The 27,276-nt window shown below is 43.0% G+C and overlaps 1 protein-coding gene across 1 annotated transcript in view; it reads left to right on the forward strand.

Moving 5' to 3' along the window:
- The window catches only part of KIF13B (kinesin family member 13B), a 194,849-nt gene that overhangs the window by 86,888 nt on the left and 80,685 nt on the right, over positions 1-27,276 (forward strand). The window contains exons 12-20 of the mRNA XM_010840317.1: positions 3,419-3,553; positions 11,274-11,404; positions 15,925-16,011; positions 18,297-18,487; positions 19,213-19,423; positions 20,509-20,671; positions 24,459-24,605; positions 25,762-25,911; positions 26,197-26,325. Of these exons, the coding sequence (XP_010838619.1) occupies positions 3,419-3,553; positions 11,274-11,404; positions 15,925-16,011; positions 18,297-18,487; positions 19,213-19,423; positions 20,509-20,671; positions 24,459-24,605; positions 25,762-25,911; positions 26,197-26,325 (1,344 nt within the window). The remainder of the gene's footprint in view (positions 1-3,418; positions 3,554-11,273; positions 11,405-15,924; positions 16,012-18,296; positions 18,488-19,212; positions 19,424-20,508; positions 20,672-24,458; positions 24,606-25,761; positions 25,912-26,196; positions 26,326-27,276) is intronic.

A 27,276-nucleotide genomic window follows, 5' to 3' on the forward strand; every position in this document is an offset into this window, starting at 1 on the left:
TTTATCCACCAACTGTTAATACATCTTTTGAGGAGAAAAGAAATGGTACATGGTCAGGTAACTTTGGGGAAATCTGGGTGAACTGAGTCAAATGGACTTCTCTTGGTAAGAACTTTCTGGGAGTCTGTTCCAAGCCAGCCAGGCTCTCAAGCAGTCCTCTGTGTTCTGTGGCATCTTCGTCTGGCATGCCGGCCCCGAGAGCTTATTCCTGACATTGAATCCTATGGAACCTACCTGTACTCTCTTGACTCTTAAGTCATGTGATACTTTATTTACTGTTGTTCAGTTTTTTGTGTGTATACTTTTATTACCTAATGAATTTATAAAGTTCTCAAGGAAAAAAAGCCATGTCTTTTCATTTTTTTTCTTTTAATATTTATTTTTATTTATTTATTGGGCTCAGCCGGGTCTTAGTTGCAGCATACGGGATCTTTAGTGGTGGATGTGGGGTCTAGTTCCCCAACCAGGGATTGAACCTGGGTCCCTGCACTAGAAGCACGGAGTCTAGTCACTGGACCGCCAAAGAAGTCCTCCTCTTAGTTTTTGAAAGTATATGCTCAGTAATATTTTTGATTAAATAATTTGAACTTAAAGTTGACTAATTTCTCAGCCCAGTGCCATAATCTTTGATACCAAATTCTTTAATTTCCATCTTTTATGTTCTCAGTAATGAAGTGTACACTTAAGTGAGATGGATCAGGGGTTAGCAAACTAAGCCCTTGGGCAAAACCTGGACTGTCACTTCTTTTCATGACTGGTTTTATTGGAATGTGCCATACTTATTTGTTTTAGTATTTTTTATGGCATTAGCAGAGTTGAATAGTTGTGACAGAGACCATTGGACCTAGATGACTAAAAGATTTACTGTTTGACATTTTATAGAAAAAGTTAACTAGTCTCTGATATCAGAAGCAATACATAGTAAATGTCACTATATTTGATCATATAATACTTGCTTATTCTTGGAACTGACTCTTAGATGTTGCAAACTTTTATAGTTTATTAATAATTAAAAACCTAGAGTGTTTTTTGGTGGTAGATGTAACAGTGAATTGATGGGTTTTCAATGTTGTGCCCTTCAGTTTAAACAAAAATTTTATGGTATTTCTACCATTATAAGGTCTCAAAAGATAGGAAAATGCTTAAGGAAGTAGGGGAAAGCAGGAGTTTACTCTGTTATCTCATTTAAGTCCTGTCTTTTCCCTTACTCTTGAGTGACTTTACTTTTGTTAAGTCGTACATTCTTTTTCAGGCTTACCTTTGCCTCTCTATGAATGAAAATTTTGCTACTAGATGACAGTAATGAAATTTCTTCTAAATTTATAATTATTTCCATAGTGAAAATTACTAGAGTCCACAGGGAACTCAGGACTTCCCTTGTGGCTCAGCTGGTAAAGAATCTGCCTGCAGTGTGGGGACCTGGCTTCAATCCCTGGGTTGGTTTGATCCCCAGGAGAAGGGAAAGGCTCCCCACTCCAGTATTCTGGCCTGGAGAATTCCATGGACTGTGTAGTCCATGGGGTCACAAAGAATTGGACACGACTGAGTGACTTTCAGGGAACTCAAACCAGAATTCTATCAACCTAGAGGGGTGGGATGGGGAGGGGAGATGGGAGGGAGGTTTAAGAAGGAGGGGACATATGTATACCTGTGGCTGATTCATGTTGATGTTTGGCAGAAACCAATACAATACTGTAAAACAATTATCTTTCAATTCAAAAATAAATAAATTTAAAATTAAATCACTAGAGTCCTAAGAAGAATGTAAGTAAAAGGAACTGTTGTGTTGCAAAAGTAGTATTTACTTATAGAAAATACAGAAAGATTATTATGAAGAAAATTTAACTGATCCAGTCATCCAAAGAAAGCTACTGTTAATATCTTTGTGGTTTCTTCCAGGTTTTTCCAGTGCATAGACCCATGTACTAGTTATACCCTGCATTTTAAATTTAATGTTAGTTCCTGACTGTCTACCTACTTCATTTGTAGTTTACAAAAAGATATTTTTACAAAGAAATGTTTCTTCTCATTATTGGAATTATTTTTTAATCACACAAATATCCTCATGTATTTAAAAGAGGTATCCCTCAGAAGGGACTATACAAGCTATATTAGATTTGCTTTCTTCGCTTTAGGAACATGGTTCTTTATCAAGAATAATAATTTCTTTGGATTGAGTGCTGAAAACTAATGACTCAGAACTTCTGAAAGAACCCAATAATGTTTTTTTGTTAGAAAAGAGACTCAATTCAAAGACCCAGAACCGAAATAGCCCATTCCCTACCTTTGCAATGGTATTCCAGGAGAGATTGTTTGGGTTGCAGTGGCTGTATAAATTAGGAGGTTGTGCCTAGAATAGCAAAATTCTAAGCCTGCAATTTAATTATCCTGCAGCCTTACTGTGTGGCCCTAGTTAAATAACACAGCTTGCCTTGCCTTTTGTCAGAATCAAAGGTTCTTAATGACTTGTTCTTATTTGCTGAGTATACACAGTTGAACACCCTGCTCTGCCCTGATGTGTGTGCGTTAATAACAGCCTCGGTTGCCGGAGTCACATGTGTCTTCGTATGTGCACACATGTATGTTGTGTGAATTCAGAGACACATAGGCACAGAAAGGAAAGGTCCATGTTCTTTTGCAAATAGGGCTTCCCTGAACATGCAGATTTTATTTTGAAAAATTCACAACACTGGCGATCTGAGTGCTCTTGTGCGTTACGCACTGTGCGAGGTGCTAGGAATCCCCAGTGGGGAGACAGGGTCCCTGCCCTCACAGAGAAACGCTGGAGTAAAAAGTTACCAGGTTTGAGAATAGATGTGCTTCAGCTCGGAGGAATAGGTGTGAAACCCCTTAAGCTAGGGAGAGCGTTGTTGAGACTTTAGGGTCCTGGAAGATGCCCCATTAACTACGTTTAGTTGAGGGGTGACAGGACGTGACGGTGGAGTCAGTGGGTCAGACTGAAGGGCCTGTGGCTTTGAGGGAGTTCGGCCTTCATCCTTGCTGGGGACCTGCCAAGTGTATTAAATACTTGGCTTTTTAGGAAAATCACGGTTGAATAGAAAACACTTACATTTGCTCATATATAAAGAATTAAATGAGAAAGATGAATTCAGGATGTTAGATATTTTCAAGAATGAAAAGTGAGAGCTCAGTATATTTGGTGGTGATTTGTAATGGCTTTACTTTTGAAATTAATAAGAGTTTTACTTAACAAAGCAACATTAGAGTTTGTTCTCATTCTCAGCTATAGAGTTTATATAGTTTAGAAAGAGGACAAATGCAGTCATCTATATGATACCATGTCCTAAGAAAACATATTTGAGTTATAAAGTTATTTAATAATTACCATCATATATAACGTTTTATAGCTTGCTGCCTCAATAGCTGTGGAATTAATTCTTCTCTAATGCGTTTACAGGAGCGACAGAAACAGCTTGAGAGTCTTGGAATATCTCTTCAATCGTCTGGAATTAAAGTTGGGGATGATAAATGTTTCCTCGTTAATCTGAATGCTGATCCTGCTCTGAATGAACTTCTGGTTTATTACTTAAAGGTGAAGTCGTAAGCTTGTCTACTGTTTTCTGCTGTGAAATAGAGCAGTATTTCACAGTATCCTTTCTTTGTACTTGGAGAACCATGCATATTCAAAAAGGAGTTAGCAAATTGTTTTTGTTTGCTTCAGCTGGAGTGTAGAAAAATCCTGGGTTTCTGAGACCAGTCTCTCTTTTTCGTCTTTGAGTGATGTAAATATATTTTTCAACCTAGTTAATGTAAAAAATGGTATTCTGATATTATCTCCAACAAATTAATTAGTTTGACTTCTTACCCTTAGTGTGACTAAAGCAGGGAGTTAAGTAGCTAGCTTGAGCTTACAGAACGACCTGTAAACTAAATGTTTCATCAGCACTAAAGCTCTGTGGCTTCTGTGCAGCACACCGGTTGGTGACTGGTCCTGGTTTGCAAGAGGAAATGTTCTTAAAAAGTCATTAGGACCACTTGACTTGAACTTTTGTGTTTCCAGTAACTCTTAGGAAAGTTAAAAATTAACTCGGGAAAGTTAAACATTTTGGATTGTCAGTTTATAAAAAGAAGAATTAAGTCACTTAGAGGCGGAGAGGGTCAGAGCCTGGAGCAGAAGAAACCAAATATACATTGAAATCTATATACATTCTATATATAGTCACATACATTGAAAACTATATAGGTTGTTGGACATAGCAGGAAGATGAGACAGCTTCAGGATAAACATGAATCAGACACTATAGAAATTATGAGGTATTCACCAAAATTGCCAAGCCCAGAACATAGATGAGTTACTCTGACATGCAGTTAATAAATACTAGGTGGAGAATTTTCCTCTCCTAATACAGGAACTATCTCTGAGGATTTAACTGAGTTAGTGACTGGGACAGCAAAGAAGCGAGCTGGTACAGTTGGAAGCACTGTGAGGATTAGAGATTTGTGTCCTTTCATTTCTAAAGAGACTGAAGAATTCATGATGCGTTGGCTGGTTTCCCAGTTTTTATCAGACGTACCTGGGGTAATTGCTTTGTAGTGTTTTGATAAGGCCCTGCTATTCTTAAGTATCTTGTATCATGCTTTATCACTCTGTGCGTTAAATTGTGTCTCTAGTGCATACACTCACGTGAGCATGCTCAGGTGCTGCGGGCAGAGGGGCAGAGCAGGGGTGGGAGAGAGGCGCACCGAGTTTCTGCTCCAGCACTACTGGCTTGACGGATGTTTTTCTCTCAAGGCCTTCACCCTTGCTGTCTACAGATTCCTCCTCTATAAATGGAAGTTTTCTCTGTCTGGCTACCTCACAGACTTCCTGGAGGCTTAAATGGGAGTTGACCTATAGAAGCATTTTATAAACAGAAGCCCTACTGATACATACATTATCCCACATACCAGTTTCTCACTTGATCCTCTGGTACTTTATTATATTACCCTTGTCCTTTGGGAAACAGTGACGGATTAGCACATCTCTCGCTATGCTTCTAACAGCGTTGGCAGCTTTTTGTGTTAGAATTTCAGCTGGGGATCCTCAGGCTTCAGGAGAGATGCAGTATTCACATGGGACTTAAGTATTTTGCCCTTTAGATCTTCAGAACTGTGAGTTCTTTTTCTCTTCTGACGTGATGAAGTTCAAATTAGAACGCACAAACATGTATACTCAATATGAAAAAAAAACTCCAGTTCCTATCTGTTCTTCACTAAAAAATTACACAAAGAAACTATTTAAAGACTGTTGGAGGGCAGTCAAAATATTTCTGGCCATCTTGTGAGGAGGTGTTGGGACTCTGATTCAGACTTTGTGGTCAGCCCTGCTTTGGCAAAGTCTGAGGCAGTGTTGGTTTCTTACTGGCCAGGCTAAACCCATGACAAGAGTATATTCATGACAAAGCACATTCAAGAGGATGACCTCCGTCCAAGAACAGTTCTGCTTCAGTAAAGTGATACCATGATGTGGGATGGAGGAATTTAGAGGCCGAGTGGTTTTTGTTTCTCTGCTGTCACATTCCCAGGTCAGTGTAAATGCTGGGCAGATGACTTGACATCACTGGGTGACTTTGAGCGCCCCGTCTGTAAAATGAGGCCACTGGATTAAATTACCTCCAACATTCTTTCTACTTCCAAGTTGAATGGTTCTCTTCCAGAATAGAATCCTCTGTTTATCTATTCTGTCTAGAACTGGCAGAAGCAAGGTATGGTGGCCAAACTCTAAGCAGAACGTAACTCATGGGGTCTTTTTGCATCTTAGTTGTATAGACAGGCAGCTCTTGTGTGGCATGGTTCCAGCCTCCACAAATTCCAGTTGACACGATTTAGGAAATAATGTTGACATTGCGGTCATTCATGCGATTCTAGATGCGCAGCCAGAGGAAGTTAGTGAAGGTGAACTTACAGATGTAAATGATGAAAGTGGTTGTGACGAGAAGAATGCAGATGTCACGAAGGATTAGGGTTAAACCAAAGAGCACGTCACGTGAGAGAAACTCTTGGAGATCCTTTGCAACATTGAAAGCTCAAAGGATAAAGTGGTAGAGGCATAAAGGAGTATGGCAGTTCACCAAGGCGCGGAAAATATCCTCACTCCATGTTGTAAGTTATATGTTGAAAAGAAAACGGCAAGCACTCTTCCAACTACACTCAATAAGCTTTTTATATATATATATATATTTTTTTTGGTTGTTGTTGTTGGTTTCTTTGTTTGCTTTTGGCAGTGCTGGGTCATTGTTGCTGCTGGGCTTTTTTCTCTAGTTGCAGTGGGCAGGAGCTACTCCCTAGCGGGGGTACACTGGCTTTCATTGTGGGGGCTTCTCTTGTTCCAGCGCACAGACCCTAGAGCACAGGCTCAATAGCTGCGGCTCATGGGCTTAGTTGCTCCCAGGCATGTGGGATCTTCTTAGATCAGGGATCAAACCTGTGTCTCCTGCATTGGCAGGTGGACTCTTTACCACTGATCCACCAGGGAGGCCATCGAAAAGCTTTTAACAAAGAAATAAAGTGCTTTCAATTATGGTGTTTCTAATATTCTAAATGACACTGTACTAAATAAATATTAGTTACATTGTTTTTTCATTTCCCTCTACATTATAGCAGTAAGAGAATTCTGCATGTTTTACAGTTTTAATTGTCACAGAATTATTTCCATTTCCCCCACGGATGGTTAAGATCTCCTTGCTCACTTATTTTTTACAATGCTGCTTTTTTGTCCAAAGTGAGGCCTGCCTGATAAGGCTGAGCGACTGTACAGAGTGTTCATGTGCTATTCTTCCTGCTCGTAGGGTGGGAAAACCCTTCCTGTGAAGTATGTCACTCTGTACCTCTCTCTCTTCGGATTGATCAAAGGGATTGTAACCTCAAATGAGACATTTAAGTCGTCATTTATAATGTAAGCTGTACATTTAGCTTACATGCCTATCTTTTATCTCTAGTGGCACAATGCCTAGCTCAATGTAATATTTGTTGAAAAAAGAAATAGTTTTCCTTCTAGAATTTGGATTAGACCATTGCTGTTTAGGGGCTCTCCTGGTGGCTCAGTGGTAAAGATTCTGTCTGAAGTGCAGGAGACCGGGTTTCCATCCCTGGGTTGGGAAGATCCCCGGGAAAAGGAAATGACAACCCACTCTGGTATTCTTGCCTGGAGAATCCCATGGATGGGAGCCTGGCAGGCTACAGTCCATGGGGTCACAGAGAGTCAGATATGACTGAAGCAATCTAGCACAGCAACAACTTTGCTATTTAGTGTTTTACCTCTGATAGTTTTTGTTTTTAATTCAGTTTATCGTCTGATACTTGGCAGCATCCACTGTGTATCATGGACTGTGCTTGTTGAAGATGCAGGAGTCCTGGATAGGTTGCTGCCTAAATAGCCGGAAAACAACACTTACATGATAGTAAATTGAGGTGCTGACTCTAGATGTAGTTGGGGGTTCAGAGAAGGGAGAAGTCAGTGTAGGCTACTAGTGAAACCTGCAAGGAGAAGAAGAGGTCAGAATTAAGTATTTAAGATATTAATGTTTTGTATCTGGATGAAGGGAAGAGAGTATTTTGTGCAAAGAGAACAAAAGCAGGGTCAGAGACATGCGAGTGAACCTGTGTGCAGTCTTGGGGTGACGCAGTTCACACTCCAATCTAGGGGGTAGTTCAGAGCTTTTTCTGCATTTCAACCCCCAAGGGCAAAAAGGCTCTGCAGTCACAGTTAGGATTCCTGCTGGAATTTCTCATGGGAGGAGGAAAGGGATTGTATGTAGAAATAGCCTAAGCCAAGGGCTTTGGGTCATTGGAAAAAACTCTGATGCTGGGAGGGATTGGAGGCAGGAGGAGAAGGAGATGACAGAGGATGAGATGGGTAGATGGCATCACCGACTCGATGGACGTGAGTTTGGGTGAACTCAGGGAGTTGGTGGTGGACAGGGAGGCCTGGCGTGCTGCAATTCATGAGGTCGCAAAGAGACACGACTGAGCGACTGAACTGAAGGGCTTTGGGGGGGGAGGTCTTTGTTTTTTTAGGCGATCTCAGCCTCTTTTGCTCTTTGGACTCTCTTTGTTTCTCCCTTTGGAACTTCTCTCCACCTTGTAGTGGGTGTGTTAAGACGGAGAGGAAAGATGGGAGATGGGTGTGGAACGGATTCCTTTGGCCTGCTACTGAACGTCACTAAAGCATTCCTTGTAGTTGACACCTGGTCAGGCCCCGTTCTCTGGATTAGGAAGGTCAATCCAGGGATTGACCAGGAAGCCTCAGCCAAAATCGAGGAGTAGACATTGGCCTGGACTGTCCCTGTGTTTCTCGTATATATTCCCTGAGGACTGAACCGGATACCAGAATGCAATTCTGATCCCAGCTCTTTGTTTCCTTGGAAACCCCACTGCAGCGCACTGGAGAGAAGAAACCTCCAGAAGAGGGAAAGTGAAAATAATGGAAGGGAAGAGGCCTTTTTATTAGACTGGGATCCCAGGAGAGATGGGAAGAATTGGAACCAAGAGTGCAATTATCAGGCTTGTGGACAAAGGAGGGGAGACCTTCCTCTGAATCCGAGGGGAATGCTAAGGGAAATGGTTGTTCATTTATCTTTCTTTTGTTTTTACTTAATGGCTCAGTGCAGCAGGCCTCTGTTACATGCTTGGAATACAGTGGTGAGGCGGTAGGTTGCAGGACAGGCTGCCCTCTGCTCTCTCAGCGTTTCCACGCTAGCTGTGGAGATGGACAGAAAACCCACAGTCAGTCAGTGCTACGTAAGGAATTCAGGCACGAGAGTAAGACGGTGGTTCTTTCTCATTGTCAGCTCAGTATACACCTCTCTGAGGATGTGCCCTTAAAAGCTGAGGTAGAAATGATCAGAAACTACCAGTAAGATGATCAGGGGACGAACTCTTCAGGCAGAGGAAGCGATCAAGTGTGCTCAAAGAATGGATGAAAGGCCTGTGCGGGTGGATCATGCTCCAGGAGAGGCAGAGTGCTGGGACCTGGAGTAGAAGCAGCAGCTAGGGCCCAGATCACAGAAGGTTTGTAAGCCTGGGTAAGAATTTGAGCTTCCTAGAAGTTCAAAGGGAAGCCATTAGATGATTCTCTGTAGGGGGATTGTGTGATCAGCTCTTGATGGTGGAAGTAGGTGGGGTGTGGTGGGAAGGAAGTGGAGAAGCAATAGAAGGCTCTTATATTCACCTGGGCTTCCCTGGTGGCTCAGCAGCAGAGAATCTGCTTGCCAGTGCAGGAGACTCAGGTTTCATCCCTGAGTCGAGACGATCCCCTGAAGAAGGAAATGTGAACCAACTCCAGTATTCTTGCCTGGGAAATCCCAGGACAGAGGAGCCTGGCAGGCTACCATCCATGTCGCCAAGAGTTAGACACAACTTAGCGCCTCAACAACAACAGCACCATATTCACCCAGGCAAGAGGGTGTGATAGTGGAGGTGGGAAGGGAGCTGAGTCTTGGTACATGTCAGAGGGAGAGTCTGAGAGGATTTTGTGATGGACTTGGGGCTGGAAGAAGGCTGGTAAGACAGAAGACTGCAGGATAGAATCTGAGCTTTTTCACTTGAGCAGCTGGGCAGTGGTGGTACGTTTGGTATTGGGGAATGGAATAGACTCAGTGGGGTGGGGAGGGGTGGAAGCAAAGGTCTGCTTTGGCGCTTTAACTTTGAAATTTCGTTAGACATCCAAATTGTACCAAGTGGGCAAGAAATAATGGTGACTGCGCCTAGGACAGAGGTGGTGGAGGCGGGAAAATGGTGGAACTAAAGTCTGTAGTTCCTGGGTGGTGATTTGGATAGATAGGTAGAGACCTTGATATATATTTAAAGCCTGTTGGGCTGGATGAGATCATTGTGGCCAGTGGTTAGCAACTTACTTGCACGGGTTAAATCTTGCCCCCTGCTTGTTTTCATATGGCTCAGGAGCCAAGAGTAGTGTTTGCATTTTTTAAACGGTTGGGGAAAAAAATCAAGAGTCATAATATTTTGGACATGTGAAAATTGCATGAAGTTCAGATTTCAGTGTTCATAAGTAAATTTTGGGGGAAGTAGCCATACGTATGCTTTTGTGTATTGTCTGGCTGCTTTCACACTATGGGACAGAATTGAGTAATTGTGTATGACTCACAAGGCCTAAAATATTTCACGTCTGACCCCTGATCCAGGTGTATAGGAGAAGTGGGCTTATTAGGGACAGATCCCAGTCATATCAACATTTGAGTGCAGTCAAAAGTTGAAGCACAGGACTTCCCTGGTGGTCCAGTGGCTAAGACTCCGAGCTCCCAGTGCAAGGGGCCCGGGTTCTATCCTTGGTCAGGGAACTAGCCAGAGCTGAGTTCAAATGCTGCAAGTAAGACCTGACGCAGCCAAATAAATAAATTAAAAAAAAAAAAAAAAAGTTGAAGTGCAGAAGAAAGGGCTCAATTTTTATGTCCGTTTTTTTTTTCAGTTACTTGTCAAAAACTGACCCTGGTGGTTGGGGCTTAGAGAATTGAAAAGTTGGGGGTATACGGTAAGAAGAATGCATCTGCTGTCTGCCGTATCTTTTATGAGGTCTCGGGAGACCACGTGATTTTAAAAAATAATTCAAACTCCTTGTATTTGAATAGCTCTTTATCTTTGTCGATTCATCTTGTTTGAGACCAGGTAGGTGATGTACAACTTGGGTACCTGTAGTTTTCAGATCCGTATTTTTGGTACGGAAATTGACACATCCTCTGTCATCTCCTTCTCCTGCCTTCAATCTTTCCAAGCATCAGGGTCTTCTCCAATGAGTCAGTTCTTCACATGAGGTGGTCAGAGTACTAGAGCTTCAGCTTCAGCATCACTGACTCAATGGACATGAATTTGAGCAAGCTCTGGAAGTTGGTGACGGACAGGGAAGCCTGGTGTGCTCTAGTCCAAGGGGTTGCAAAGAGTCAGGCTCAACTGAGCAGCTGAACTGAATTGACACTTGGTTCAGGCTTTGAAGTAGGATAAAACATTTTGAATCAAGATTGCAATGGAAAATAAGGATATAGTGTAGCCATTAATATAAACCTGTAGTGTTTAGGTTTAAAAGTTATATAACTCAATTCAGTGCCTTATTCCTTATAAGGAAATACAACTTGTATAATAAGTTTAAGAGAAAGCCAGGAATTCCCCCTACTATTCCATTTGCTTTAAAAATCTTTTAGCTAAGGTCATGGGTACAGAGCTGAGAGTTTAAGGTAACGTACTGGAGCTGAGAGTAGACAGTTTCAGCTTGTGTACATGCAAGAATGCAGTATTAATCGGTGAATTTGATTCTTTTATAGGAACATACACTGATAGGTTCAGCAAATTCCCAAGATATCCAGCTGTGTGGCATGGGAATTCTTCCTGAACACTGTATCATAGACATCACGCCAGAAGGCCAGGTTATGCTGACTCCTCAAAAGAACACCAGGTAATGTCCTTTATTTAGTGTTAATGTCACAGTAATTTTTAAGAGGAAGAAAGTACACTAACTGAGGGTATAAGGTCGTTCGGCCTTGTTTTTGGCTTTTACTTCAGCTTAACGAAGATAGTTACCAAGTCTTTAATAGTTAACTTTTTTTCTTTTTTCACATTTATTTTTAATTGGAGAAAAATAGCTTTACAATGTCGTGTGGGTTTCTGCCATACAACAGTGTGAGTCAGCCACAAGGATACATATGTCCACTCCTTGAACTTTCTGCACGCACCCCACCTGAGCCCGCCCCTCTTGGCTGTCACAGACCGTGGAGCTGAGCTCCCTGTGTTCCACAACAGCTTCGCACTAGCTGTCTGTTTTACACGTGGTAATGTGTGTGTTTCAGCGCTTCTCTCAGCTTGGCCCACCCTCTCCTTCCCATGCTGTGTCCACAAGTCTGTTTTCTGTCTGTGTCTCCATTGCCGCCCTGCAGACAGGTTCATCGGTACCATTTTTCTAGATTCCATAATGTGTGTTAATGTGCAGTGTTTGTTTTTCTGACACACTTCACTCTGTGTAACAGGCTCTAGGTTAACTTTCTAATACCGCTTAAACCCATCCTTCCTCTCTGTACATACTAACGTCACCTTATTTAAATAAGGCCTTCATCATCAAATCTTTTTTTTTTTTTTACCTTGCTGTGCATGATTTGTGGTATCCTGATTTCCTGATTAGGGATCGAACCGAGGCCCCGGGAAGTGGAAGTGCAGAGTCCTAACCATTAGACCATCAGGGAATTCCTCCCTGCCCCCCAGTCAAATCCTGATTGGCATCCCTGCCAGCAGCCTGATCTTCCTTCTGGTCCATGCTGCGAACAGCCAGATGGCTTTTGGGTCTTCTTGATACAAAGTCCTTTACGCCCCTCCTGTTTATCTCCTCTTCCTCTGCATCTGCCATTCCTCTGGCCAGCTAACTCCTGTTTGACCTTCAAGGTTAAGCTCTGTCGTCATCTACTTGAGTCTAAAATAAGGGCCCCCAGTGTGTGTTTCTAGAGCACTCTGTGCTTCCTGTTATGCTAGCACTTCATGAGGTGTTCTTGTGGGCTGCTAGCCTCTGTTACCGCATGGGCCTGGGGGCCCTTTGAGGATGAGGACCTTTCTTTTTTGGTTTTCTATCCTTAGCACGTAATGTCAGACTAATATTAAAGGAGGAAACGGCAACCTACTGCAGTATTCTTGCCTGAAAAATTCCATGGACAGAGGAGCCTGGTGGGCTGTATAGTCCATGGGGTTGCCACGGGTCGAACACTATTGAGCACATGCACACACACCAGACTGATAATACAAGTGCTCAGTAAGTAATGAAAAGGCAGAACATTATACAAACTATTTGTCCGTTTATCTCCTTCAGCTTTAAGGTTGTTATTGTCTGTTGTGTAACTGTCTATGTAACTATTATACGTAATGGTTAATTGATATACTGATCTTCTGAATGCTGATTCATCATCATATAAAAAATCATTAATATCATCACTGATTTCACCCATAAAGTCTTTAAATGTTTGGAAGCTATCAAGCTCATGGTGAAGGATGCAAATGAGGAAGAAAAAAAGAGCGTAGCCTGGCTGGGCGCAGGCACGCTATTCTCCCATTAAATAATCTCACAGACACCAACCCCAGGGAAGGTTACTCTGAGGCTGTGACAGAATAAGATGACACAGGTCATATAATAATTTTGTCTCCGCAGAGACAAAAACCAAGGTCGCTGTGTGCTCACTCAGTCATGTCTCTCTCTGTGACCCCATGGACTGTATCCCTCCAGGTTCCTCTGTTCATAGAATTTTCCAGGCAAGAATACTAGAGCAGGTTGCCACTTCCTCCTCCAGGGGATCTTTCTGACCCAGGGATTGAACTTGCATCTTTTTGCGTCTCCTGCATTAGCAGGCAGATTCTTTATCATTAGCGCCACCTGGGAAGCCCATGGTCACTATGCCACACACAAAATACCAGACACCTTCTCTCAGCTGATATGAGTGGCTATTTCTTTACCAATTACAACTTCATCCTTGTCTCCCCTCTATGAATAAGATTTTTGACAAACCCAGTCATAGAATTACTCCTGCTCTCCGACAGCATCCAATATATACAGGACTCCCACCTCCTCAGGTCGTCACCTGGGTTGTCCAGCTGAAGCCCATTCCTTGCAGCATTCCCATTCTCCCCTTTCTGACACCCCAGGCTTCCTGGGGTGGCATCTCCCTTGGTATGAGTGATGAACCTAACCGGCTTAACTACGGGAGTGTTCCTGGTGGTCTTTGGTTGGAGGACATCGACACAAATTTCCTGAAACTCTAATTTTCACTTGAAAGCTTGGCAACAAATATTGTCAATTACTTTGGTCAAAGTGACAGGCTGCCTTTGTTCATTTTTGAGAAAATGTGCCAGAAAATCACTTTGTGTGTCTTTGCTCAAGACAGCTGGTGTACTTTGGCATGCTTCCGCACAGCGCTTTGTGTGCTGCTCATGTTGTCACCTTGAATGTTTTAAGGAGTTGCGTACTACTCAAGGGTCAAGATTTACCAAAAGTAGTAATTTTAATAGTTTATCTTCATAAATTTATTTTTACTTTTTAATTAAAATTTTTATTGGAGTACAGTTGATTTTTACTCCTTCATCAAGGACCTTTTCAAATGAAACATTTTTAAAAATTGTGAATGCACAGCAGTGAATAATCCAGTGACTACTAATAAGGGTTTGATGCCATTGCCTTGATTTGTGCAAAAACACCAATAGTTTTATTCTTTGCCAATGCAAATGTCAACACAGTGGAAAATGGTAGGTTAGTGTTGTTACCCAAATAAATTTGATCTTTGGGACCTCCTGCAGACCGCACTTTGAGAACTGTTTATAGTCATGCTTTTATGTATTAACTGCTTGAGCTTTAGAAAATAAGCTTGTATATGTGTTTGCCTTTAATTAAACTCCTCACTGTATTTAAGGAATTTGTGTTATACAGGCTAAAATCTGCTAGTTTCAGTAGGCCCCCTCTTGTCATAACTCTATTTTTTGAGCTCATGCTTTGAATAAATCAGACTATAGGAACATAGAGACCAATGGCCTTTAGTGTTTAAAGCCCACATGGAGCTTTCCTGGTAGCTCAGTGGTAAAGAATCCACCTGCCAATGCAGGAGACACAAACTCCATCCCTGGTCTGGGAAGATCCCACATGCCACATGGCAGCTAAGCCCGTGGGCCACAACTACTGAGCCTGTGCTCTAGGGTCCCCCCAGGCCGCAACTGCCGAAGCCCTCACCCTGGAGCCTGTGCTCCACAACAAGAGAAACCACCCTGCAGAGACGCCCCCTCACACAACAGAGTAGTCCCTGCTCACCACAACTAGAGAAAGCCCTCACAGCAACGAAGACCCAGCACAGCAGAAAATCAAAAAATGTTTCCAAAGTTGTTAAAAGCCCACATGGTAAGTGGAGTCTAGATGCAGAGTAAGGTTCAATGTCTGTGCATATATGTTAAAAATAACTATCTGTACAAAGCCAGATGAGTGCTTTAGGAATTTAAAGATTTTAAGGTAATATAGGCTGGAGTGACCGAGGAAGTAGAAATCAAACTGGGCTTTGGACAAATCAAGCAGCTTTGCGAGGAGTCAAACTGAGTTGAGACTCAGGGGGATGAAGAGGAACAGGAGCCCTCTTCCCAGTTATAGGACTAGGACAGCCCTCACTTTGGAGGAAAGGAAAATCATTGTTTAGTGGACAGAGCATAACACCCTCTCCCCCGCTTTTTTTTTTCCTCTGGAGTTGAGAATTCACTGGAACAGGGAAAGAAGATGAAGAGGGTTTCCTTTTGCAAGGCCTTTAATGTCAAGTTAAAGACCTTTATCCTCTAAGCAGATGAGTCATTCAGTGGGAGAGATGTGATGACAGAGATATTCCTGTAATATCAGCCTTATAATGGTATATGTGATTTTCTATTTAGTTCCCACCCCTCTGAAGTTTTTCCTTAATAATCTTCTACCCACCATTTCTGTGTTGAACTCCATTGTCAGGGTGAGCAGTCAAGTGGATCTTACAACTCTCCTATATTGATAGGATATGGGCATTTTCCTGTGCTATAGGAAGTTAAGAATTGAACAGGTCTCATTGCTCATTACTGCCACTGTAGATGGCTCTGAGTTTAGTTGGCTGATTGGCCTTTTCTGTCTGCGTAGATTGGACGTGCTTGCTCTAGTTGTTGTGTACACTGCCACTGTCTTTGTATCGTTAGCTGTAATGGTTCCATATTTACTCCTTAATATGCTATATAACAAATTTAGAACTTTGAAAAATAGAGGTTAATTATCTACAGCACTGGATACCATAGGCATTTTAGGTAAATCAGCAAAGAAGGAAATAAAAAAAATTATTCTCCAAGGGGGTTTTATTTTGGGGGAATTGGTTATTTTGCTTTTCCTGTATTGGAGAAATTGAAGGAGAGGATATGATAATCATTGTTCACATGTTTGGCCTCTTCTCTCCACAGAACATTTGTAAATGGCTCCTCTGTATCCAGTCCTATTCAGCTGCACCACGGGGACAGGATATTGTGGGGAAACAACCACTTCTTCAGGTACGACGGTCATGCTCCTAAAGAGGGAGGTGCTCTGTAACAGAAGACTGTGCATTAAAAAGTAAACTTAATGCCATAAATATATGTATTTTGTGCACATATGTATATTGATATTTATTCAGTATACACATGCTTGTTCCCTATACGGCTTGAGCCTGAGGGGCACGTGAACAATGGACTCAGGAGAAATCCTGATTCAGTTACATATTTTTACATTTTACTTCCCAATGGAAGATGATTGTTTTGCCATCTGGCATAAGAATTCATTAATTATTTTTCTGACATGCTTATATTTTTATTTTTCATTTTTGAAAAGTAGTGGTTTTAGTTTCCTTGTCTGTGAAAGGAGGCTCATGTTTTATTTAGGAATGCTCTCAGCTGCATCCGATGGCAGATTTGACTCTGGGTTAAACAGTTCCTTTCTCTGACAAAACAGAAACTCCCAAGGAGGATGGTTATTGGCTTTGGCTCAGGCTCTCGAAAGAGTCATGGCAGAAGTCTTGGCATTGTCTTGCCTCTTCCCTGTGGTCTAAAGAGGGCCACGTCCCTCCAGGCATCAAAGCAGCACTCAGACACCCCGAAGAAGGCAAGGGTGAGGGGTGGCAGGACTAGCCCTGACTCTCCTGAGCAGAAGAAGCAGGCATCTCCCTGGAGTCCCCGGTGACCTTCCTCTGACCCCTCATGTACTAGAATTTGCCTCTCAGCTGCAAGGGAGGCTGAGAAAGTCTGAGCTGGGACTGGACATCTTTTCCCATACGAAACTGCTGTTGTGTTGGTGAGGACCAGTGGGCTGGATAGAGTATAGAACTTAAGTCTTGATCTATTCCCCTTCCTGTCCCTGGCACTTGGGTTTCAGATATCAAGCTCGATCCTCTGCTGGTGGGCCAGCTGCTATCACGATTATTTCTGAGAGAGTAGAGGGCTACAGAGAGTGTGGAAAATGTTTATCTTTTTCTTCTCAAATTAAATCAAGCATGGATTGCTTGGCTTAGTGTACAGAGCCTTCATAGTTTGGATTAGGTTGATTTTTCTACGATTCTGTCTCACAACTTTGGCTGTACAGATTTTGTGTATCTCTGTGTTTTATTTATGATTTCTCCAGAGGCTGTGAGGGTTTCCATTTTGCCTCTGTCCTAACGCCTGCTTTCTCTTCACCCCTTAAGGCTCAGCTCAGATGAGTTCCAATTCTTTCATCCCTTCCTGTCCTATTTGACTGTGAGGTTATTGTTGTTGTTCAGTCACTAAGTTGTGTCTGATTCTGTGACCTCATAGGCTACAGCACACCAGGCTCCTCTGTCCTCCACTGTCTCCTGGAGTTTGCTCAGATTCATGGCCAAATGAGTTGAGTTGGTGATGCCATGCAACCATCTCATCCTCTGTCGCCCCCTTCTCCATTTGCCTTCAGTCTTTTCCAGCATCAGGGTCTTTTCCAGAGAGTCAGCTCTTCACATCAGGTGGCCAAAGTATTGGAGCTTCAGCATCAGTCCTTCCAATGAATATCCAGGGCTGATTTCCTTTAGGATGGACTGGTTGGATCTCCTTGCAGTCCAAGGGACTCTCAAGAGTCTTCTCCAGCACCAAAATACAAAAGCATCAGTTCTTTGTCACTCAGCCTTCTTTATGGTCCAACTCTTGCATCCATACATGACTTCTGGAAAAACCATAGCTTTGACTATATGGACTGTTGTTGGCAAAGTGATATCTCTGCTTTTTAATATGCAGTCTAGGTTTGTCGTAGCTTTTCTTCCAGGGAGCAAGCATCTTTTATTTTCATGGCCGCAGTCACCGTCTGTAGTGATGTTGGAGCTCAAGAACATAAAATCTGTCACTGTTTCCACTTTTTCTCCTTCTATTTGCCATGAAGTGATGGGACTGGATGCTATGATCTTTGTTTTATGCATGTGGCATTTTAAGCTACCTTTTTTACTTTTTTTATTGGCACATGTGTCTGTGTTTTATTTCTACTACTGGAATATAAACTTCTGAGTGTAGTGAAAAGTGAAAGTTAGTCGTGTCTGACTCTTTGAGACCCCATGGACTATACAGTCAATGGAATTTTCCAGGTCAGAGTAATGGAGTGGGTAGTGGCTTTCTTCTCCAGGGGATCTTCCCAACCCAGGGATTGAACACAGGTCCCCTGCATTGCAAGCGGATTCTTTACCAACTGAGCAATTGCCTTCTATTTATAGTATCCCCTTGGCATCTAGCAAATGCCACTATTTAATGACTGGAATGAATAAATGCATATCTTTCTTTAAAAGATAATATTCTTTTTTCTTCTCAAGACTTAATTTGCCTAAAAAGAAAAAGAACGCAGATCGAGACGATGAGGAGCAAGACATATCCATGAAGAATGACACCAGTTCTGAGCAGCTGGATGTTGACGGAGACTCGTCCAGTGAGGTGTCCAGTGAGATCAACTTCAATTATGAGTACGCCCAGATGGAGGTGACCATGAAGGCGCTGGGCAGTAATGGTGAGCAGACCCGTTTTGCTTTTCAGAATCTTACGAAGTTGCTGGACTGGTTAGAGATATTTACATTGGAGACTTTTTAAACATTAGCAAAAAGACATCTTCATGTTGTTCCTCTATACTCAATTCTTTTGTGGCTTTAAAAACTTATTTTTTCTGCCTTGATATATAAGTCACTTCAAACTGTTCTCATTGGTAGAATTTCTCAGGTTTGAGACTTGACTGTCCCTGGCTTATTATTGTAGTGGATTTCTGGAGTGTGGCCTCTGTCTTAGGTTATGTGTAGACCTGCTTTTTCTATACAGAAGATAGTTTAGCAAGTATCTAACAGAATAGATTATATGGTTAGTAACTGGGAGTAAGGAAAGCTAGCTGTCTTTAAGAATCTTACGTTATTTGGTTTTCTCTTTCTGACTGACCTCACTCTTAATGACAAACTCTGGGTTCATCCACATTTCTACAAATGACCCAGTTTCGAGCCAGGCTCAAGAGTGAGGGGACATATGTATGCTTATGACAGATTCACACTGTTGTACACCAGAAACTAACACAACATTGTAAAGCAATTATACGCCAATTAAAAAAAATGTAAAAACAACTCACATTATTATTAATTGTTTGTGACAAACAACAAAATAGAGCAGCGTTTCCTGCATATTGTGTTGTGCAGTTAACCTTTTGTTTGTTATTTGCCTTGAAAAAAAACAAAAACAAAAAACCTTGTTTAGATCCCATGCAGTCAATACTGAACAGCCTGGAGCAGCAGCACGAAGAGGAAAAACGGTCTGCGTTGGAGCGCCAGCGGCTCATGTACGAGCACGAGCTGGAGCAGCTCCGGAGGCGGCTGTCCCCCGAGAAGCAGAGCGGTCGCACTTCCGACAGGTTTTCTTTCCACTCCCCCAGCGCTCAGCAGCGCCTGCGGCAGTGGACGGAAGAGAGGTAGGTGGGTGGTGGGGCCCTTGCTACCCGTCACCCTGACCCACCTGCGTGACAGACAGAGGGGAAAGTCTAGACCTTAATTTAAACATGAGTTATACTGTAAGTGTTACAGCTAAGAACCACTTGGCCTTGTCTTTTTTGCCCCCATTTTGGGGGGATATAAGGAATTATCCATTTATATTGATGTATTTAAAGCCACCCCTCTGAGGTGCCACCCCATTTTCAGTGGGTATAAATAGCTTTTGGATTTGAATAAACCGGTGTGTGTACTCAGAAGTTATACTTTATCATTGTATTATACTTTAGGTTCTGAGGCGTGGGTAGATGGTTTTTTAAAAAAGGACAAAAAGAGAGGTGGTATATCAGGTAGGTAAAGCATGGTGCCAGTAAGATTCAGATTGCAAGTTTGATCTTTATATGGGCTGATGAGCATTGCGCTAAATGTCTTCGCCATAGTTACAGAGTGGACTTAACTAACCTCCTGCTCTTCAGGGTTTGGTCAGCAGACAGGCAGCATCTCTGTCACCTGGAGATTGACAGAAATGTAGCATTTCAGGTCTCCCACCCCAGATACGGGCTTTCCAGGTGGGTCAGCAGTAAACAACCCACCTACCAATGCAGGAAATGTGGGTTCGATCCGTGGGTCGGGAAGATCCCCTGGAGAAGAAAATAGCAACCCACTCTAGTTTTCTTGCCTGGGAAATCACATGGACAGAGGAGCCGGATGGGCTACAGTCCATGGGGTTGCAAAGAGTTGGACTCGACTCAGGGACTGAGGATGCACAGCAGGGACCCCAGATATACTGAGTCAAAATCTTCAGTTTCTCAAGATTCCCAGGTGATTTGTGTACACAGTCAAGTTTGCCAAGCCCTAGCCTCTGGCCAGCCTCCCCCAGGAGCGTGTGCCAGCACTGGTGACGTAGCCCACATTCGGGTGCATGCACAGGGCGGTGCCGCAGTTGTATCTCTGTGTGCAGGAGACGGTCGTAAAGCTTGGTTCGCAGTTTGGCATTCATGTTTTATGTGCTATATCATATTTCCATGTGCTGCTCTAATGGTTATGCCCTCCCCATTTTATTTTAAAGAGAAGCAACACTGAATAACAGCCTGATGAGGCTGAGGGAACAAATTGTGAAAGCCAATCTGCTGGTGAGAGAAGCTAGTTACATCGCGGAAGAACTGGATAAGCGAACAGAATATAAAGTAACCCTCCAGATTCCCGCCTCCAGCCTCGATGCCAACAGGAAGGTGAGGTTGCTGTTAATGAAACGACCAAAGAAACCGTTGTATAAAACTGCTTCCTGTTTCACCAGGGTTATTTAAACATGGGAGCGGGGAGTTTGCCCTCTTCCCTGCCCGCATCCTCCACAGTCTAGGTCATTGGGACCTGTCTGCCTCTCTCGATCAGAATTACTTCCATATAATTCTCTTTGTGCATAAATGGTTTTATCCACTAGAAACATCCTCTTCCACCCCCTTCCCCAGCTCTACCAGCTTCTTTTTTTTTTCTTTTAAATTTTGGCTGTGCTGTATCTTTGTTGTGGTGGGCGGGTCTCTCGGGGGGACTTAGCTGTCCTGGGACACCTGGGATCTTAGTGCCCTGACCAGGGATTGAACCCATGTCCGCTGCCTTGGAAGGAAAATTCTCAACCACTAGACCACCAGGGAAGTCCCTGTAGCAATTTCTTTTACTTAACTCCTATTTTCAAGTTTGTTTAAATTATTTCCAAGAAGTCTTTCCTGATAAATCTTGCCCAAGTGGTTCTTCCCTTCATTCTGCTCCTCTGCTGTCCTTTCCTACCCACCCAAGTTAAGGGTTCATTTTACCTACAAGAGGGGCTTCCCATGTGGAACAGTGGTAAAAGAACCTGCCTGCCAATGCAGGAGACACGAGAGATGCTGGTTTGATCCCTGAGTCGGGAAGATCCCCCAGAGAAGGAAATGGCAACCCACTTCAGTATTCTCACCTGGAGAAGTCCAAGCACGGAGGATCCTGGTGGGCTCCAGTCCAATCCAAGGGGTCGCAAAGAGTTGGATGTGACCGAGTGACTAACACTTGACCTTCTCACTTTACCAATAGAACGTTATCTCCTACTTGTCAATAGATGACATGGAAAAAATGTTCACTAGTTGTTCCATGTGAGTATCCAAGGTCACAGATTTTTTATTTTTAATAATGTTGTTGAGTCACCAAGTCATGTCTGATCCTTTGCGACCCCATGGACTGTAGCCCACCAGGCTCCTTTGTCCATGGGATTTCTCAGGCCAGAACACTGGCATGGGTTGCCATTTCCTTCTCCAGAGGATCTTCCCAGCCCAGAGGTTGAACTCAGGTCTGCTGCCTTGGCGGGCAGATTCTGTTCTTCCCCTCCTTTTGCTCTTCTGCCATCCTTCCCTACCCTGCCCAAGTTGTGTTCATTTTACCTCCAGAATGTTATCTTCTACTTGTCAATAGATGGCATGGCAAAACTGTTCACTAGTTGTTTCATGTAAATATTCAAGGTCACAAAATTTTTTTTGTATTATGTAAGAAGTCTAATAAAAGTATGGGGGAAGTTCAGTTCAGTCGCTCAGTTGTGTCCGACTCTTTACGACCCCATGGACTGCAGCACGCCAGGCTTCCCGGTCCATCACCAACTCCCGGAGCCTGCTCATACTTGTGTCCATCGCATTGGTGATGCCGTCTCATCTTCTGTCATCCCTTTGTCCTTCCGCCTTCAATCTTTCCCAGCATCAGGGTCTTTTCTAATGAGTTGGTTCTTCACCTCAGGTGGCCAGAGTATAGGAGTTTCAGCTTCAGAATCAGTCCTTCCAGCAAAATCTCCTCTCCTTGCCATTCAGATGTTTCTTTCTTACATGGGTTTCTTTTATAGTTCTCAATCATGTTAGTACATAATTTTTGGTGGATTAGGTAGGATTTTATAATCAGATATTCATTCCCTAGCTGGCTGAATATAAGGTAGAAGGGCCTTTACCATATGTGCTGCTGCTGCTGCTAAGTCGCTTCAGTCGTGTCTGACTCTGTGCGACCCCATAGATGGCAGCCCACCAGGTTCCCCCGTCCCTGGGATTCTCCAGGCAAGAACACTGGAGTGGGTTGCCATTTCCTTCTCTAATGCATGAAAGTGAAAAGTGAAAGTGAAGTCGCTCAGTCGTGTCCGATTCTTAGCGACCGCATATGTGAGTTTGGTAATTTTTGAACTTCACAGTTCTAAAATCCTTTCTTCATTATGTAAATTCTGTTTCTTTGGAACAGAAGGGTTAGGGTTAGGGAACTAATAATAGGCCAGATGTTAAGGCAACATTGAGTGTCTTTCAGAATTCTCTAAAGTTCTAAGCAGACAGAAGAGTTTTTTAAAAATTCTAATAAATCTCAATTGATTAGTGATCTGCTAGATCCATCTCTCTGGGGGAGATATACAGAGGCATTTTTACTTTCTGCTATGTGATTTCCAAAAGTTTAAATGTTTTTCCTACATAAAAGCACATTGTCGGGACTGCCCTCGTGGTCCGGTGGCTAAGATTCCATGCTCCCAATGCAGGGGGCCTGGGGTTCAAACCTTGGTCAGGGAACTAGATCCCACATGCCACAACTAAAGATCTATCATGCTACCACAAAGACCCAGTACAGCCAAATAAATTAATAAATATTTTAAAAAGTAGTAATCAGATCAGATTAGTTGCTCAGTCATGTCCGACTCTTTGCGACCCCATAAATCGCAGCACACCAGGCCTCCCTGTCCATTACCAACTCCTGGAGTTCACTCAGACTCACATCCATTGAGTCAGTGATGCCATCCAGCCATCTCATCCTCTGTCGTCCCCTTCTCCTCCTGCCCCCAATCCCTCCCAGCATCAGAGTCTTTTCCAATATTATATTTCTAAAAAAGCATGTTGCTTTTCTAAGCTGGGAATATTCAGGGAGTACTGTTTCTTTTTTTCCGAGATGACATTCACACAGCATCAAATTAGTATTTTAACAGGAACAATTCAGTGTCCTGTAGTATATTCACAATATTGTGTACAACCGGCATCTCTAGCTGGTTCTGTACTTTTTTCATTTTATTTTTAAAGTATTTTCTGTTTGTTCCTTTAGTTTTGGCTGTTGTGGCTGTTCGGCTGTCCTCGTTGCTGCACAGCTTTTCTCTAGTTGCAGGGAGCTGAGACTGCTCTCTGATGGCAGCGTGAGGGCCTCTCGCTGCAGTGGCTTCTCTTGTTGCAGAGCTCAGGCTCTGTAGTTGTGTTGCACAGGCTCAGCTGCTCCACGGCACGTGGGATCTTCCCAAATCAGAGATCGAACCCGTATCTCCTGCACTGGAGGTGGATTCTTTACCACTGAGCTACCAGGGAAGCCCTTTAACTTTTTAATAATAAATCCAAACTGTGTATTTGGAAGTTGGTATCGTTTATTGCCTCCAGATGAGTAAACAGGATACTTTTCACAATTTACTCTTTTGATCACTTGGGTTTGGTACTGCATTAGGATACTAGCCATTCAAAAAAATTGTCATTCAAACTTTTGAAAGAAAAACATTCTTAACCACCCCTTCCAGGAAACTTGCCCTTCTCATTCACTGCTTGGGACCCTCTTCCTCCCCACTGGTTCTCTTTGGTCATATGATAGTCCGATTAAGACACTTGGGTTTTTGGCCACATCTCATGGAGTGAGGGGTCTTGGTTCCTCCACCAGGGATTGAGCTTACGTCCCCTCAGTCAAGCACAGAGTCCTAACCACCAGACCACCAGGGAAGCCCCCCAGTTAAGACATTTTTGACTTTCCATTAAACGTGGTCTACTTTTCTGGGATTTAAATTTATATTTATTCTTAAATTTTGACTGCACTTAGATAGGAAGGATTATATTCAGCTTGTAAGATTTCGGGAAAGTTTCGCACTGAACAGATTAAAGAACGATATGGTTTCCGTTTCAGCTGCTGACGTCTGACCGGTGGGTGTATTAGTGGAATGTCGGGGTTGATGCCCACGTTGTGCCAGTGTCTCTGTGTTTCACAAAGTCATTCTCACTCTCTTCACAGCGAGGCTCTCTCCTTAGTGAACCTGCCATCCAGGTGAGAAGAAAAGGAAAAGGGAAGCAGATCTGGTCCTTGGAAAAACTGGACAACAGGTTACTGGATATGAGAGACCTTTATCAGGAGTGGAAGGAATGTGAAGAAGACACCCCGGTAGGTTATTTGACAAAGATTCCTGAGCTGATCGTCACAGAAGGAGCCATGCAGGGATGAGTCTTATCCATTTTAGGGAAGAACTGTTCAGTTTTCCAAAATACAGTTTTATAAATAAAATATTTATTTTAATCCTGTAAATTATTTAGCAAGTCAAGAATTTTAATAACCTATTTTTCTGGCATCGTCTTTTGTTTTCTCTGCATTCGTGTTGTCTGGATTTCTAGTAGAATCCTCTGTTCTTTCTGGCTTTTCTTCATATTATGCATTTTTGAGTCCCATGGTTTTATTCAGGACAGAGACTGTCTTAGTATCTCTTTTTCCATTTCTCAGCACATTTAACCTTGCAAATAATAAACCTACGACATCTGTATTTTTAACTGAACATCCGTGGTGCCTTAATATTTATACTATGAGGAACATTTTTTGAACACGATTTGATCCTAAAGTAGGTGCTATAAATCTCAATTCTGGAACTCTCCCCTCAAATTGTAGGTCTGCTCCTTTAGGTCAGCCATGAGCTTATACCTGTTTAAAACAGAAATATGAATTATTAGTACATTTTCAATGCTGCTGGTCCCAGTGCCCCACAGAGTTGTTCATCTCCTTAGCCTCTTGTTTTGTGCAAGTGTTTGTCAATAAAAATGCCTTCTTAGGTGGCAATTTTTTCTTACTTTCTTTTGTACTCCTCTCCTGTTTCAGCTCAGAAGTGAAACCATATTACTAACAAATAACAAAACACAAACCATGCTCCTGTAAAGAGGTCACCTCTCATTAACAGCACCGCGTCTGATGTCTTGGTGGGAGCAAGTAGAATAGATGTGGATGAGACCTGAAGACTGGTTTCATTCACTCTGCTGTGTTTATCAGTCAGTGTATGTTTTATCTGTTTTCACGGCAAGGCTTCCTCATAAGGGAAAAGAAATGATGAAGTAAGAGGTGTTATTGGTGTCGCTGTCTCATAGATGAAGGTGCTGACCGTCATTCTAAGTGGGAATGAGAAAGTGTGTGTGTGTGTGTTTGTGTGCGTGTGTGCCTGCATGTGTAACACAGGGCTGTACTTCATCTAAGTTATTAGACTATCAAAAAGTGATGGGTTGAATTCTTCTGTTTTAAGTGATCTTCTGAAGTTGTACGTTTTCATGTCTCCTCAAAGGTGATACGGTCTTACTTCAGGCGTGCAGATCCATTCTATGATGAGCAGGAAAACCACAGCCTCATCGGGGTGGCCAATGTCTTCCTAGAGTCCCTCTTCTATGACGTGAAGTTACAGTACGCCGTGCCGATCATCAACCAGAAAGGAGAGGTTAGTTTTCTCCTCGTGCCTTATGTCCTGCAGAGGGCAGTTCAGGAACACAGGGTGGTGACAGTGAGCTGTCATTAACAGTTTCCCATCAGTAACAACGAGCGCCGTCTGTGTGTATTCTCAATGCCTGTGTTCGCACACCGCTTGACGGTGGTTATTCCAAGTACCTGGAGGAAGAGTCACCGTTAGAACCTGTTCCGTCGTTGAGCTGCCCTCCGTTCGACTCTTACACAGATGGAGGCCGAAATGCAGAGCAAGGGTCTTCTTTTGCTGTCCCTGCTGTAGGTGGCCGGCCGGCTGCACGTGGAGGTGATGCGCCTCAGTGGTGACGTCGGGGAGAGGATTGCCGGAGGGGATGAGCCCGTGGATGCCGCCTCGGACAAGGAGCCCCAGGAGAACAGGCTCGTGTGCATGGTGAGTCCTCGTCCCATTCAGCAGCAGTACATGATTTCAGAATGTTTCCTGTGAGGTTATACAATTATCAGAGATGGAAGCATAGCCTTGCTGACTCCATCTGTAACAGCCCACTGTAAAGAGATGGACCAGACACGCCACCCTGTGAAAGATGAGTGTGTGAAAGTTACCGGTAGTGAAGCAGCATAGGAGAATACTGTCTTCCTCGGAAGGTGGATTTCTGTCGCTGGGTAACTTAAAAAGGAAAATAACAGTGAAAACGTAGTATGGTTTGTTTATAGAAGAGATTAAGTGTACAGAAAAGTAGTGAGGAGGGTCTTACTGACCCCCCACTCATCGTCCCTTGGCAGCCATCAGCTCCTGCTCAGTCTTGCTTTGTTCATGTATACATGCTGCTTCTCCACTGTCCCCTTCCCCTGGATTATTTTGAAGCATCCCAGACATCGTATTTCATCAAGAATAGTTTAATATGTGTCTCAGAAGAAGAAAACTTAAAAAAAAAAAACCCAGCCTAGCCAGGATGTACCACACGCAAAAATTAATCCTTTTTTGACATTGTGAAATATCATTTCCCGTGGTTGTCTCGGTTGATGTGTCTCTGGCCTGTTTTATGTTTTACTCTTCAGGCTCTGGTGCTTGTGCTTGCTCCCTCCTGTGTGTGCGTGCACCTTCTCTCTCATCTTACGCTTTGCTTAGTGTAGAAACTGGGCTGTCATCTCACATGGTCTCATAGTCTCGGTTTTGCTAATTCTTTACTGGGTTAGGATGTGCTTGCTGTAAATTGGGAGCTAGACATAAAGCTGACACAGAGAAGAGGAGTCAGGATGACACTTTACAGGGAGAATGAGGTGTCTGCTTCCATTAAAAGGCACGGCATGCCTGGTTTTATTTGGGGAGTGTTTGCTATCATTGATGGTTATCACCTAGATATTTCATTAGGAGTTAGAAAAG

This window comes from Bison bison, unplaced genomic scaffold (assembly GCF_000754665.1).
Source record: "Bison bison bison isolate TAMUID 2011002044 unplaced genomic scaffold, Bison_UMD1.0 scf7180017864143, whole genome shotgun sequence".
NCBI classification, from domain to species: domain Eukaryota; kingdom Metazoa; phylum Chordata; class Mammalia; order Artiodactyla; family Bovidae; genus Bison; species Bison bison.